The 16933-nt window shown below is 38.1% G+C and overlaps 1 protein-coding gene across 2 annotated transcripts; it reads right to left on the bottom strand.

Moving 5' to 3' along the window:
- Positions 1–726: 726 nt before the first annotated feature.
- Positions 727–16889, bottom strand: LOC106938686 (paired box protein Pax-2a-like). 2 transcript variants are annotated; one of them, XM_015020817.1, is made up of 4 exons: positions 16105–16889; positions 5569–5670; positions 3684–3770; positions 727–2699 (listed from the first exon to the last, which is right to left on the bottom strand). In XM_015020817.1, the coding sequence occupies exons 1-4, from the start codon at positions 16355–16357 to the stop codon at positions 2578–2580; spliced, it is 564 nt and encodes a 187-aa protein (XP_014876303.1). In that variant the 5' UTR covers positions 16358–16889; the 3' UTR covers positions 727–2577. The 2 variants fall into 2 exon arrangements, with proteins under 2 accessions (XP_014876303.1, XP_014876304.1); XM_015020818.1 differs by having other exon boundaries at positions 727–2718; positions 16105–16887.
- Positions 16890–16933: the final 44 nt, after the last annotated feature.

Below are 16933 nucleotides of genomic sequence, written 5' to 3'. Positions count from 1 at the left end.
TCAGACTGACAATTAGTGTGACTGACAATTCTGTTAAAGCATTTTATTCAAGGTATTTTCCTCCCCTGTTTATCAGATGAGCTCAAATTAAAGGGTACATTTTCTAAATTGTTATATGATAAGACCTCTGCATTAACATATTTTATTTAAATGGTGTTTCACAGTTCACTGACCCTATAAAGTATTTTTAGGTTTGGAATATTGAAAAGACATTATCATTACTGTGGTAATCATAATCTAACAGTAATAAAAAGTCACTGTGTAAGACAAGAAAAAAAGAAATCCAGAATTCCATTTAAAATATATATATCATTAGAAAGTTAATTTCTTTCAGTAATTCAATTCAAAAAGTAAAACACATGCCAATTCATCGCATAGAATTATAAATTTCAAGTCTCTGATAGTTTACGTGATTATGCCTTACATCTATATTAAAACAAAATGTTGTTCTTCTGCAAGGCATGGACTCTTTTTGCACCAGTTACTGGATAAATGCAGAGTTGCATGGAAGTGATCAGGTCAAAGTGCTTTAAATGTTGCCTTCAACTCATCTGCAGTTTTGGGTGTGGTGCCCCCCAAGCCCTGACTTTTTTATTTAAATAATCATCATCTACAGTAACAGAAATGGAGACTGGATCTATGAGTTGAATCACCAGAACAGGGACCATTCCTGATTGGATATATTTATCTGATTGCTTCAGTCAGACACGTCACACAAATTGTTTTGCATAAAAGATTTCAGACACTTTTATTATTGTACAAGTGATACCGGCATAATGAAAGTGATAATACCCATGAACATGAAAGACAGTTTTTCCTTACTGTATATACAGAGAAGTGTCTTCATATCGCACACACACATACACACACGCACGCACGCATACCCTCGTCCCCACACACGCACACACTCGCATATGCACACACAAAATGCTTCTACAAAATGAACAAATTGTAAATAACATAACATTAAATAAACTCCACCTACCTTTAGGTTTACAGCTGAATATGCATATGATGACCATCTTTGCACTGCATAGAATTTATACATATAATTTTCCTCGTGACCATTGTGGGCTTTTCTAATAATAATAATAATAATAATAATAATAATAATAATAATAATAATAATAATAATAATAATACTAATAATAATAATACTGCTCTCATGATGCATATCGGTGGCCTGTAAATTAACATTAAAAAGAACTAAGTCTTTGGCAAACGCAAATACATTCAATTGACAGATGAAGAAAAAAAAAATGATTCCAGCTTTGCTGAAAAAAATAAAAAAAAAAATAAAAAAAAAATAAAATGTACTTGTCCTGAAACATGCGGGAGTTAAAGTTAGGAGGGCACATGTTTAAGGCATTTATAGTTGAAATTGTCACCCTGCTTTTCGATGTCAGAATCATCCAATCAGAGTGAATCCAGACAAATTAGATTTGGAATGGCTGTTATATCCTTACTTCTGCAGATGAATGCCAAAGACTTAATGAACTTAAACATAAGAAGTGAGAACATAAAGTAGTATAGTGCACATCAAGTCAGTGAGACGATGGGCTTTGAAAAACTGTAAGTGCCTTTAGAGACTGAGACGCAGAAGACTTAGTCAGTTTTTCTTTTCTTTTTTCTTTTTTTTTACATAAAACAAATATGCACATTTAGTTTTTCTGCATAACCACAGTCCAGTGTTGCAAACCTCCAAAATAGTGCAAACTTAACACAAAAATAAAACACTCAAAAGGTTTTGCCTGATTACCTTCCTGACAAATAGAGAACAAGTCAAACATTAGCCAAGCAGTCTGCAAATTAGTCTTTACAAATTATAAAAAAAAAAAAAAAAAAGAAATAAAAAAAAATATTTTAACTGGAAACCTTGCAAATAGTGAGCCACGGTGCTATAATAACATGGCTCCCGCTATTATTTCCAAACAGGTGTTTATTTCATTTTTCATTTTTACATCTTGATTGTGTCTCACAGAAAACATGTCCTAATCTTCTCACGGCATCAAAAGCGATTGATTTTTTTATTTTTATTTTTTCTTCCACTCATGCTGGATGTTTGGTCAGTGCCTGCTCAGATGGACTGGAAAAACAACCGCCACAGCCTGCGCGGGTTGCTGCTCATCTCCCTTGATCTCTGTGCATTGCGATTTGATTCCAGTGGGAGACAAATGGTAAAAACAGGGGGGGAGAGAAAAAAAAAGACTGCTGATATATTTCAAGCTGTGGACAGTATCCCTGCTGGGACCCATTGAGGAAAGGAATGTACAGTATTGATCTGTTATGGATAAAAGAGTGGCACCACAGGTGGGGAAAATAAATTCAGGATGTTTTTGTCTGGAGTCCTGTTTTTATTTTTATTTTTTAAACCATTGCAATTAGCCAAGGGTTCAAACTTTCACTTGTTCCATAATTGTGTTCCAAAGAAAAATCCAAAGAAAAGCTGTAATGAGAGAAGATGGCGGTTGTCTTGAATCCGTGAATTCTCTCTTCTGTTTTTGTTATTCTTTTTATTTTTTGTTAGTCGGGGACGTTTTATGCGCTTTTTGCTCAGTGTCCAATGGACCGTGTTCTTCACACCTGGGCAATATGGAGGCTGAGGCCGTGGTCCTGCAGGTTGATTTGGTTTCCATGGTAACTAGTGACGGTCATAGGCAGTGGCAGCAGTGGGAGGGGCGGAGCCTCTCGATGCGGCACTATAATAATAAGGGGAACCTGAAAGTTAACAGAAGAATGAACCATTTGAAACAACAAATTACAGCTTTCACTACCATTTACCAAATAAATGACCATGAATGACACGTACAATAAACTGCATTACACTTATATAAGAGTTATAGGTAATTATCCTTGCTGTTGATGCTATTTTATTATTTATCTGAAAATGGCCAGATATACTTCAGTCCTCACCCAACTTTGTTTGTCATAGTTCCAGTTGTTTTATGCTTTTTAATAACTGCTCTGATGCAGATGCTGGCAAGTCATTTTCTTGAAGATCGCCTGCCTTACTTGGACTGAATGATCTCTAGTCTTTCCCTTTTTGAAGAGCGTCTGAGAAATGGATCTCTGTCATCATATTTACCCAAACGTTTCTAGTAACACAGGAAAAAGTACCTAACTGCTTTTTTTTAAAAATAAGTTGCTAGAGGGGTCTGAAAATTTTCTAAGTATAGCGATTTAATAAGTCTGAATATTGAACAATTACTTAAACAAATTGTTGGCGATTTACAAAGCTGCTGACAAAATCTCTGTTCGCTCTTGTAAACTTAATATTATATCCTTCTCTGATGGCTGGATTTAATATTATTTAACACTTTCTGTAGGGTTTAGTTAAAACCCTACAGAAAGCAACAATAAATATCCCAGTTTTGGTGTAGCATAAGCATAAGCATACAGAAATAACAAAACAAATCCTATTCACAAAGTCCTTTATATATTACATCATGTTTTGTAGCTCTGCAGAAACAGACAGTTCAATTGTGCCTTTTAAAACTCTACGGATGAGGACATCCAGTGATAAAGACTCCATTTGTCTCAAAACGATAAAATAGGGGATTATGATTGCTGGATCACTTATTCGTAACCTGCTGGACTGGTACGGCAGCTGGTACGCTGCAACTCTAACCAACGCTACTGAGACAAGTTTGTCAGTCATTTACGTCTCATCAAACACTACTCACTTAGTAATGCTGGATTGCTGAATCGCCAGGCTTCGTTGTAGGTCGTATACTGCGGATGACTGTAGGGGTTCCCCGAAAACTCACTCCCTGCAAAACAAAACAATAAATCAATTAGCATTTCAATACGTCAAAGCCCATGCCACTTCACATGCACTCATCTCTCGTCATTCAAAACAGGACGCAATTTGAGGCCGAGAGTGATAGTCATCAGTGTGCACCCAGTCAAGCAAGTAATTTATTTCTTTTTCATTTCACTTAAGTTATGCAACACTGAACAATACAGGATGTGACACTGAAGGTGGCTTTCCCTGTCCCATTTATGGATATCTAACCCTTTCTTCTGCGGCCAGCACATTTCAAGCCGCTCTAATAAATACAGAGTGGTCATAAACAGCTCCATGCATAAGTTTTTGATTTGTTGCCGTAAATCCCGCTGCCTTTCTTTGGAGAATCTTAACGTGTTCAATCTGAAGCCTCTTCGCTTTGAGCTCGGCAGGCTTCCTGCAGCAGGATGTCATTGCAGGGGAAGTAACTGGGAACATGTCTGTGTGAGCGTTGCTGTTTGTATAACATGTTTCTTTCCTTTTATGAGACAATAAAGGCCAGATTTTTATACGAGGCTGGTGAGAAATGGCTTTCCTTTAACAGCGTTTGGGTCCTGTCACTAAAAATTAGCCGCTGTGTATAGGACGAATCGGTTATGACACAAAACCACAAGCCATAGGATTAAGGTGCTCATCTTTGCTGCTTGCCACAGAAGAACAAATGGAAAGTAAAAGCAGGTCTGTCTGGCTTCTTTTCCTCCCGTGTGATTTACCGGCTTCATCGTCTATAATCCAAACATAAATGTAGACGGCGACTGCTACTGGGAGCGGTTTGCTTCGTTTTTACTGTCAGCTGTTAAATGGACGTTGCTGTTTGCAGAAGTATGCTGGTAAATGTAAAATCTATTGATTTCAAAAGAGTAAATTTACCCTGATTTTTTCTTCTTCTTCTTTCACTTTGATGGTATGTTAATTCATTCGGCATGAAGGATATACAACAAATCAAATTATATCATTAAACCAAAAGGTAGAAAAAAAATATAACAGCCCATCCCTAACCCGTAAAGAAATAGTCTTTTTGTTGATGGATCATTAAGATGTATTGTAAATTTCTCGCCTCAGTCATCTTTGGAGCCATTGCTTCCACTTGCTTTGTGCACTCTCTGTTTTTCTCCTCTATAGAAAGTACCTCGGACTCATTTCTTCTATGTTTAAAACTTTATAAGCTGAGCGACTGATGGACCTAGTGCTGCAACTAACTGTGCATATTTCTTGTTTTCTTCCCCATAGAAAGTGCTCCTGAGTTATCCCTCATATGTTTAGGTGTCATTTTTGTAAACTGAGCCGCTGTCTTATTTCTTTCAGCAAACCCAGGTTCTCCCCCCCTAAATATTTTTTAGACCAATGTCCTGCCATTACTATTGTCTCCAATTTAGTTTCCTGATAAAAAGTAAGTCTGGAACAGTTTGGCTCCGTCTTTTCCCTGGATTGAGCCATTGTACTCCTTACTAAGGAAAGTACCCATCACTCTGTGTTTCTATGGATGGAGCCATTGAGTGTTGCTGTCGTAGCCATTCCTTAAGCGTATTTTATTTTTCTTTCCCATCGAAATTATTCCTTGCTCACCGCTTCTATGTTTAGAGCCATTGCCGTGATGATTTATGTCTTTTTACTGTTTTCATTGCACATAGAAATCAATATTCTTCACCTCTCTGCATAAGTCACCATTAACGTCTCCTCACCCTGCTTTACGGCTTCTACACATTTCCATTTCGAGGGTGACACCGCACCATATTCGACCCTAATGATAGCGGGAAACGGTGGTGCCGTCTTCAACTCACCAGGAACCATTCCAGCGAGTGTCGAGGTCGGGTAGCTGCCTTGGCCTGTTGGGGGAACGTGAGGGGGATACCCGGGTAAGGTCGTGTTTGCCATATCCCGGCCTGCAGAGACAAAGTAGATACACACAAAACGGGTTAATGTACACCAATTTGTCCTACTTCTTGAAAAAAAAATAAAGATTTATCAGATGTAGTAATGAGATAAAACCATTTTACAGAAAATATTTCTATGTCAAAATGATCTTCTGTGAATTTTTCGCCCTTAGAGATAAGAGAAATTGGACAAACTGCTTTGAAAATGGAAGTAGGAAAATGTTCAAATGTTTTCCACAAGAGAAGGAAACTTTGTGTAGGTAAGACACCTGTCAGTGAAATGTATTCAGTGATTTCACTTTATAGAGCACCTTCCACATTGTCTATAAAATGTCTCATACTTAAGAAAACACATAATACATCAGCCAGTATTGTTTCGCTTGAAGTTGTGCTACTGCTGCCTTTTGGATCAGATAAACTGTGGTTCCCTCACTAACCAGTTCAAGCTGGTTTAAATATACCAGGTTAGTCAAACCCTACAAGGTTTCCTTGCTGTACAGTCCAAAACATTCAGGAGCTTTTTGCACAGCATCAATTCTTCGGCTGCAGATATTCAGCTCTGTAATTGAAAGCGACGGCTCGGCTGTCCTGTCCGGACGCGGGAACATTAGGACTCCAGCATGTAACCCCAATCCACGCAGCGGCGGGGGTAAAGGAGGCCCCTGCTATGTTGTCAGGACCACATGGTCTCAAAGAGAAGCTCGTCTATAAATAGAGATTTAATGAGGAACTACGGGATGAAATGACAGTAGACCAATTATTAACTGTAGTGGCAAAATGATTTTGTGATTAATTTAAGCGAGTTCACTGCTAAGTCCTGCTGTTGTCTATTGGTTTCATTAGATTTGGTGTCCTTATCAGAGCTACTTTTTATTGCTTTTGGTTACCTTTGTTCAGTGTATGAACTATTAAAGTTTCCTTTCTTATTTCTTTCTGGTGTTTCTTTTTTTTTTGCCACATATCTGATCTTTTTTTTTTGTTTCTGTGTATTTTTAGTTAATTTCTCTATACATTTTCTCCATTTCCTTGAATTTTTTCCTCTTCATTATGTTTTTTTCCAGCATATAGTACTTTTTAAAAATCTTTATTCTTGCATACATTGTACAGGGATTTGTAGAAGTAGTCCAGCTCATGAAGCTTTTTCATATTTTACGACACAACCATGAATGTGAGTGGGTTTTGATTGGAATGAGTTTGAAGTTATAAGGTTAAAGGAAAGTTATACATGGATTTGAATTTCTTTTACAGATACAAATCTGAAAAATATTCACCCCCCTCTGCTCCTAAATAAAACCCAATGAAAAAAAAAGCCCTCAAAAATAAAATGGAATGGATCAATCCCAGGATACATGGAGATGTTATGTCACTGCCTCAAAGGAGCAGTGAGTGAGCAAACAGCATCATGAAGAACAAGCAGCCCAGCAAACAGGTAAGGCAGAAAGTTGCACAGATGCTTAAGGCACAGTAAGGTTACAAAAAAAAAAAAAAAAACATCCCAAGCTTTAAATCTCCATTATAGCTCAGTTCAAAGCACCTTTAAAAACCAGTTGCCAAGACTTACTGTCTGTCTAAACACACAGGCCAGGAGGGGGAACATTAAGGAGTGAAACAGCCGGGATTCCTGTTCAAACTCTGGATGAGCTGAAACGACTCAGACAGAAAAATCTCAAATGAAAAGTCACTTTTGCAAACTGCGGCGAAGGAGACACAACTCTGGAACATGGTGGTGGCAGCATCATACTCAGGGAATGCTTTTCTTTTGCAGGGACAGGGAAGCCTTTGAAGTTGCTACAAATTATAAAAAAATAAATAAAAAATTCAAAGTATTAGGAATATTTTCTTCTGGAAAATAGAACTATAATCCAAATGCCTTTTCGTCACTTCACAAAGAAAAATTAACTTTTTTTTTGAAGCAAAGCAATTTATTCCTTGAGCTTATGCTGATTAAACTATACATTCCTATCTTTAACTTTGGATTATAAACAGGAATAAACATTTTTGATGTATTTTACAACACAGCCAGGAAGATCAGCTGAAATCTAGGTGTACAAGTCATAAAATCCTACTTAAAATTACTTTTAGATGTATTTTTTTCTTTCTTTCTTTTTCAAACAATGTCTTTGTTTCTTTGTAATTCTGGATTTATTTATTAACTGAAAAGGATTTATGAACTAAAACAAATCACGCGGGTGTGAATTCTCTACTAAAGCAATGCTGAATAATATGCATCTCTTTACTATTATCGTAAACGATCAGATCCGACGTCTGACGCTGAGAATGTCACGTTAAACAGCTGTTTAACGACCTCTTGTTGAACAACTGTTCTCCTTTGTTTGCACCGACGGCCACGTTGTATGAGTGCCTGCTGAAATGTGTCTTTTTGTTAAAGCGCTCAGACTCCAGGGCCGAGAGTTAAAGAGCTTTGCAGAGAAGAGTGAGGTCATGCTGGACCTTTCATTTATTATAAGAATTAGTTAGCCACAAGCCAGTGCACATAAGTCAAAGGGAGCCGTGGGAGTACTGTAGTGGGGGGTCCTGCAGGGGTGAAGCCATTGTGTGCTTGTGTGTGAATGCGTGTGTGTGTGTGTGTGTAGACAAGGGTAACAACTGCCAGTGTCTGCACACTGACCTTATTTTTGTTATTACTGCAAAAGCCTTTGCTGCTTTAATGAAAGTCTTGTGTTTACACACCTGACTTAAATTCGCTGATTTGTGATAATAACTTTACTTAACACAGTCACATCAGTTTGAGCGTCTCTTTGAGAAATATCTCCCCTCTATGTCAAGAACAACAATGTCTTAAGTCTTAGGACGATGAGATAAAAGTAGGGAAAACTGACGACCGACTAAAAAAAAAAAAAAAAAAACTTGCTAATGTGGGTTGGTCACTTCATCAATACAAGCCCTGATATTGATTTAGTGGATCAAATCAGGTGATCAATACTTCCAGGTCAACCCACACTTCACTCAGACTTAACTAGCATCATTAAGACACAGTGTTTTGTTTTTTCATCCTCACTGCTGTGACACAACAAAGCCTCCAAAGCCTTGCAGAAGCATTCAGAGGCCCTGAACGTTTACACATTTTGCATTATTACAACCGCCAACACGAATGAATTTTATCCAGTTTTTATGTGATAGAGCGGCACGAAGCAGTACAAGAAATGTGTATACACTCAATAAAAATACACATATACCTGTCTAAAGTTAAACCAGAATAAACTTCTCTTGGTTTAGGTCAGCTAGAATTACCAAAATTGCTTCTATTTGCTAAATGTCACAATAGCGAGAGAAAGAATATATCAGTGATTGAAATAATAATGTCTTCAAAATCAGAAATGTACATACAGGATGATTACTATCTATTTGCACAATGAGGAAAAGTCCAGATCATGTCCCGGCTGTGGAAACTTCTCGTAGGTTGACGGACAAATTTATTTGGAGACACACCTGTGGATGCACGAAGAATCGAACTGAAAGGAATAACGGCTTCCTTTCACCAATAACTTTCTCTTTCGTTAAGTGTAAATTTCTAATGTGCTGGGAAAATGACTATCTTCTGTTTCTGGATGATGGATTGAACAATGAGACACTATGCACTCAGATTTACATCAGATCTTTAGTGCAATAACACTTTTACTTTAGGGTAAACAAGCGAATACAAATGAATGGACAAATGATAAAAACCATGTTTGTTTCCCGTTTACGCGCACATTTCAGTTCATCTTTCACGCACATCCGAGACGTCAGAATAACGTGCACTGAGTTTTGTGGTCGTGGGAAACTTTAGATTTGAAAATGCTGAAATATGTTTGCAGGGCAGCGTAAATGTGTGCACGCTGAATGTGTTCTTCAGCAGCCGGTGCTGAATCGTGTTTTTGGTGGAAGCTCTCTGACGCTTTGCTTCATGTCCTCCTTTCCAAGCGCTCTTTCAGAGATTCGCAGAACTCTCTGTACACCAATGATAGCCTCATTAGCTGCCTCCTAGTCTTTTGTTGTTTTTACAAACAGAGATGTGTGTCGAGGTTCTCATTAAAAGATGGCCTTCCTTTATGCTGTCTGCTTCCTCTGACAGTCGCCCCTTAGATTGAATGCCAGCAAATCAAGCTATTTATTTTCCTCTACGTCCCCTTCATGCCCCCCATCTCTCCCCATCTCTCCCCAGCCAAAATCAATTCAAAGATTTTTTTTTTTTTTTTTTTTACAAAAACCTGTTGATTTCTGACTCAAATTGAGAAGCACCTTGTTGGGGTAATACAGCTCTCCTGTTTGAAACATATTGCACTCTACAGTTTGCTTGAAGTTTTTTCAGGATGAAATTAAACGAACAACACAGAAATCAACCTGATGTTATCTTTAAACAGATTATTTCATTCTTGGGTTTTTGGTTTTGCGGCTTTGCGGCTTTGCGCCGGCTCGGTTTCTTCGCACACAAATGGAAAAGCAGGGTGACCTTCTCTTTATTTGGCACATGAACAAAGTCATTTGTGAATGACTCTTTTGCTTGCAAGAGTATTAAATTTAGCATGTCAGGGACACCTTCATGTTTGCTACAACAACAACCAAAAATCTCTGACCTCCATTTTCGGGGCAATATGCAGAATGGGGCAATTTATCACCAGCTCCCCCACAAAAAAAAAAAAAAAAAAAAAAAAACTACCACCCTACTTAATTACAACTAAGTAAAGAATGTTTGGAGAGCCAAATTGCTTTAATTCCCCAAACACCAGCTGAAAGTCATTCATTATCAAATGTGTGCTCAAAGGTTAGTTTGCTTTTGTAAAGACGAGATGAGCATTAATTTCAGAGCCCACGTTTTCCCCTGTGGGGTGACATGCCAACGGTTTGCGAGGACGGTGGCGGGTTTACTCTCTTTTCCTTGGGTCTTGATGCTTTATGTGAACCTTTCAGCGTCCGCACTTTAAATACAGGCACATCTTAATAAATGAGAATATCATCCAAAAGTTGTATTTCTTTTTTTGTATTTGTTCAATTTATCAAATTAAATGATGCATGTTAAAGACTCATTACACACAACATGATGTATTTCACCCATTTATTCAATTATTATTATTATTATTATTATTAGTAACATTGTTATTACTGTTATTATTATTATTACTATGACTTGCAGCAATTGATGTTGTTTTCTCAAGAAAAGTTATTATAAGACCAGTTAAAAATCATTTTTGTAACAGAAAGTTTGGACAACATGTATCATATAATATGTATTGGTTGGGGCTCCTTTTGCAGGAATTACCGAATTGATGCAGCATGACATGGCTCCTCAAATCCTCAGTGAATGTTCAAGCTTTTCCCTGGACCTACAGCAATTTGGTGCTCCTTAACTTTTCCTCCAAATTCTCTAACCTGTTTTTTTTTTTTTTATATAATCCAAAATCGACTTTCATCCCCCCCAAAAAAAAGGACATCGGTATGCTGAGCCTTTTTGTTCTTAACCCAGGTAAGACGCCGCTGACATTTTTTCTTTTGTTCAGGCGACAGTAGCCTTTTCTCCTCCATATGTCTGTGTGTGGTGGCTCTTGAAGCTCCGTCTCCAGCTGCAGTGAATTTCCCCCAAACTCTTGAAGGGGATTTACATCAAAGTTCTCTCATGGCTGCAGTTATTCTCGCTGTTTGTGTGCTTTTTTTTTTTTTCTTTTTCCACCACATATTTCCTTTCTGCTCAACTTTTCATTAACATTCTTAGATACAGCACTTTGCGCGCATCAAGCCTCTTAAGCAATTATAGTTTTTGGCTCACCCTTCTTGTAGAGGGTGTCAGTGATTGTCGTCTGGGCAGCCGTGAGTTCAACAATCATTCCCGTGATTTTTTTTTTTTTTAGGCCATAACATAACAAAATCTTAACATTGTTGTATCAAAATTATATCGCATTGGTCTTAAATCATCCAACAGACTGAGTTCTCTAAGTGACAAACAATCACTTCACCAAGTGAAGGTGTTTAAAACAAGGGAAACCACTCACTGCCGACCCGAGTGCCGACCTCCAGTCTGAACCGCCATCAACAAAACAGCCAGTTTCCGACTGCTTTCAGGAAAATGCTGAAACTTTCTATTCAAATAGTGGACAATTGGCCATATCGAGGCCCATCTCCTCATTTATTTCTGAAAAACACGCACACAAAAAAAAAAAAGTTCAGGGTTCCTCCTTCGGCTATTCACCAATTTCCCGCACAGCCCCTCACTATTTGAATTTTAAGCAATCTGAATGAACAAGAATAAGAAGCTCTTGAGATGAAATCCGTCTCTCGAAAGGGAATTCATCAAAGAAATGACTTCCCATATCAACAATAGAAATTACCTCACAATATGCAATTGTCCTTTCCACATATTCATGGAGCCCTTTGGTGTTTTTATGGGGTAAGAGGGACTATTTAGCAGGTAATGCAGAATTAATGTGGAGGAGAGGAAGAGAGAGAGAAAAAAGCACACTTTTAATGGAAGTGCCTTCTTGCCTCTGAATTTCGATGATGTGCACAATGCCCTTAAATCCCTTTTCTTATTGGAGGTACTTTTTGAACCTTAATAGGATAAGCAGAGGACACAAAAGATTTCTATCTCTCAACTCTTTCAGTTCACTGAGAATCCCAATCTCTGGCAACGAGCACTTCATGAATCATTCATATTGTAATAGATTATGCAAATTCCAGGGCATAAAATCAACAAGATCAATAACTGCAGGCGTTTTTAATTGGCGTTTAAGAAAAAAAGAAAGAAAAAAAAACATTTTAAGGATGAACATACTCTCCAGTTCCTTCCACCGTAAAGACACAATTAATTTGAAATTGGATCTCAGCCTAAATGCCACAAAAAATTTGTTTTTTTTTTTTTTTTTTTTTTTTTTTTGCACAGCTTAAAATTCCTCTGGTAAGCTTATCGCTGGCAAGTAAACTGTAATACTCAGTCATTAGGGAGACCACACACCTGAATATCACATATTATCCACACAGGCACTAAGGGGGAAAAACCAAGCAGAGGAGCCACTAACCAAATAGTAATTACCAAGTGAGTTACAGCAATGTTTGTTCCATTAGCTTGACCTCTGCATGCTTTATTTCCTTGCCTCCTGTGAGAACATAGAAAGGAATGGGATAAACTTAACATTTTCCCTTGCAGATATGCCTTTGATGGGTATATTGACACGAAATTCACCGCAGATGTCTAGGACATCTCAAGTAATCCGCATGTACAAATAAATCAGAACAATGTAGTACATGAATCAGGTTATTTGTAATAAAGTGGGATGGCACCAGGACTAAGTACTGGAAATATGAAGAAAATGCATAGAAATCCAAGAGACATGCTAGTATATAGCTAGCGTTATGTTTACTGTCAGCTGGTGATTGCGATGAGCAACAGCAAAGAGCTCTTTCAAGGTCTTAGCGATCTTGCTTTTGTAAAAGATTAATATGGATTTGGTTACAGACATATTTATTTCACACTAAATAAGCCCGACATAGTAGAAAGAATATAATTTTACCGTACACCAGCCACTAACTAGAACTCCATCTAAGACTTTTGTCAGAGAACTCAAGACATTTTCGTAACGGTTAACCAAGAGAAACGCACAACTAGCGGCGAGCGTCAGACATATTATAGGTACAGTTTCTCCATTAAGATAGCAAGTATTGCACTCAACTGCAATGGCCTTTTTGCACAATCACTGCACAATGCTCCACAGCTGAAGAAAAGGCATGTTGGTCTGCATTTGAGGTCTGCTGCAGAACAATTAGACATGTCAGTGAGATAGTGAGAATGGTAAATGGACTGAACCTATGTGGCGCTTGTCCAATGATTTCGACCACTCAAAGCGCTGTACACTGGAGTCACATTCACCCATTCGCACTCACAAACGCGCACACATTTACACACCGATACGCAGATCAGTAGGCATGTTATGAGAGAGTATAACATGCTCAGAGGGGAACTAAACTCAACTCTTTGGATGTCATTGCAGATTAATTTGTAGAAAGATTTGCGCTGCACATCACCACAAAAAGCCATACCAACAGTGGAATTTGCAGGTGTAAGTATTGTGGTGTGAAGCTGTATGTTTATTTCAGATGTTTTTACAGTTGAGAAAAGGCTGAATGGAGCAACGCACTGCTTTGTAAGTACGTGAAGATGAAGCTAGTAAGATAAGGATCCCAAATATACAGCCAAGGACAGTCCTAATGGTTTAAACAAAATTAAAGATGCAAGAATGACCAATCACCCAATTCAAAATGAAAATTAGAGTAGAGAGAATTGGCGCCAATATATATATATGTGTATTTTTTTCTGGAAAAGTGGTTAAAATTCACACCTGAGCATTCAAGTTATGACCAAACAAGTATTAAATATATTTAAATATATATATATATATATATATATATATATATATATATATATATATATATATATATATATATATATACATACATGTTAAATTTGTAATAACTGTGCCACTCTGCTTTATTAAACACAGCTTGATTTGTGGACTAATTCATATTGATTTCTTTGTATGTGTATATTACTTGGGTAGTTACAGACATCTGGTGTAAATTTAAAGCTAACAGCACTGTAGAAAATATATATTTACATGACAAATGCTATATATACATATATTTATATATACGCAACACTTATTTCGCCTGGTGTATTTACTAATACCAAAGCAGGTCAGCATGCTGATGTGATCACAACCTTGTGGTTTTTTTCCCCTCCTCTACCTGTCTCTTTGCACCTGGTGAAGCAGTAAGGGGAGACTTTCTGCAGAGGCCATCTAAAATATCCCAGGTGCAAACAAAGCTGCCTGCAGACCCAGGCCTGCTTTCTACAGGACCATGCACAAAGGACAAACATACAGCTTTCTTCCTAGGAGGGGCCCACCTCACAAGGGGAGAAATCCACCTCCCACATATTAATGAGAAAAGCGTTCTTTCTCTTCCTGTAAGACCGCCTAACTATCATTTGAGAAGAAGGGCTGCTGTAATTTTCAATCACCCCCCCCCCCCCCACACCCAGACAACCACACACAAAACCCATTGCCTTTGATAGTGGCTGCATAATTATATGAATTTTAATAAAAGCTCCGTATATTAATCTCGGGGCCGCCGACAGTCATCGTAAACTTTCAGTAAACTTAACCTTCTTCTTGGTAATAACACTGCAACAACGGAACAATATTTCAATTAGCCAGGCAGTCATTAACAGTGACAAGGAGAGGAGACGACGACGGGGAGGAGGAGGGGAAAGAAGCAGAGCAAAGGAGCGACAGGAGGGTGAAATAAATGATCATGGTGTTAGAGTCAGGCGGCAGAAATGCCAGAGCGTATTTACCGAAGCACATTACTCCTGCTTTGAGCCACACAAACTGCCTCCTCGTGAAAAAAAAAGAAGAAGAAAAAAAAATCACAGGAGCAGCTGACAGTCCTCCACAGTGCCTCATTTTTTTTTTTTTTTCATTTTTCCCAGAGACCTTGCTCTGATACACAGTCATAGTTCTGATATGCTGACACCCAAAGGTCCTTGTCCAGCGGTGACTGAACAAGCTCCCAGTCTTTCTTAACGCCCTGCTTGCTCAGCAAAAAAAAAAAAAAAAAAACTGGACGAAGGACAGCTGCTGAGATTTGAGCACACCACTGCTGCATTTTTCAGCTCGGCGTTAAAAAAAGCCTTCACACTTAAATTTTTGGTTCGTCTTTATTGTCACACAGCATTTCTCAGCATTCATCATATGTAGAACTTTTCTATGTTTTCAATAGAGATGCACCGAAAAAAAAATGCCATTGATCAGAGACTGACCTGTCAGAAACTGAAAACTCCTATGTTTTTCCCCAATCTGTGAACACACCGCAAGACTCCCAGCATGTAGATAAACAAAAACGATAGTCTTTTCCTGTAATGTGATTCAACGAGAGTTTCAAGAGAAAAACAAAAGTTCTGCAATTGAGTCTATTCCAAGTTACAACTGCTTCATATTAGAAGTATTAAAGAAAAAAACAGCACAAAACAAAGTGCTAATAGATGAAGCTGAAAACAAAACACCCGAGTGTGGATATACTTAGTGAAGAATGTTCTCAGATGTTTAACATCAGGTGAGATGAAGCACAGAAAATGTTAAAAAATGTTTAAGACTGATCTGTGTTTTCCACAACGAGAGAGATTTTAGTAGATATCGATAGAATACTGCAGTGTTATTCTTATGAGCTTTCAACCTCTGACTTTCACTGAATATGTTTGATTTGTTTCTTCCTTCCGGTATTAATATTCTTTAAAAAAAAATAAAATCAGACTAAACTAAGATCAGTTTCAGCAGGTCAAATCTTCACAGCAACCGGTAATCGGCCACGAATTTTCAGATCGGTGCATCTCTACGCCTCCAGCCCTCTCAGTTTGGCATTGTAAAGGCATATTGTTAATGTGGCACTTGATCTTACCTACAGGGTAGCTTTGCGACACACTGGGGCCCAGGTCTGGGTTGGCGCTAGAGGATAAACTGGGCTTGACTTCGTCCAGGCTGGAATTCAGGACAGGGAGCGAGTACTCATTAGCCTGGGGAAAAAAGAAAAAAAAGGACAGTTGAATCATTACACAACCAAACAATACTGACATGGAAATCCTCCTTTTCTCCTCCTCCATTAAGCACTCCACACAGGCATGTGTGAGTATAAATTTGGTGGGGCGCATCATGTGCGTGTGTGTGTGTGTGTGTGTGTGTGTGTGTGTGTCTGCGCGTGCATTCTGCAGGGTGGCAGTTCAAGCATATCATGAATGTATTTTGGTATTGTGTGAGAGAGGAAGTGGGATTTGGAGATGAGTGAAAAGCCAAGGCGTCAGCTGGCCCTTTGTGCTTGACTGCTGTCCTACCCCTGATCAGCCAAGGGAGAAAGCAGTTCTGCTTTGTTACAGACACACCATGTGGTCCTGTTTGAAAAAAAAAAAAAAACAAAAAAAAAAAACACAATTCATTGTTTTCCTTTAGCTTGTTGCTTTTAATTTGGAGTCTAAAACTCATGCACAGCTTTTGATTTACTCTCGTTGATCAGGCAGAAGTAAGTTACAGAAAAGTAGACAATGTGCTTCATCCATTCTGGTTTGTTTTTTTGTTTTGTTTTGTTTTGTTTCATATTGACTATATGTTTGTGCAAAATGTCAAAGTTTCTAACAGATTGTTTCAGAAACACCACATGGTCAAGGTAAAAAACAAAAATGCAATTCAGTTTTTCTTCATTATTAGGCCCGAGCAGCTAAGCGCTGCGAGAGCCT

The sequence above is a fragment of the Poecilia latipinna genome, unplaced genomic scaffold (assembly GCF_001443285.1).
Source record: "Poecilia latipinna isolate Pla-1442-1.1 unplaced genomic scaffold, P_latipinna-1.0 Scaffold2667, whole genome shotgun sequence".
Taxonomy (NCBI): domain Eukaryota; kingdom Metazoa; phylum Chordata; class Actinopteri; order Cyprinodontiformes; family Poeciliidae; genus Poecilia; species Poecilia latipinna.
The sequence above is the reverse complement of the archived record's forward strand: the minus strand, read 5'-3'. Positions and strand labels throughout refer to the sequence as shown.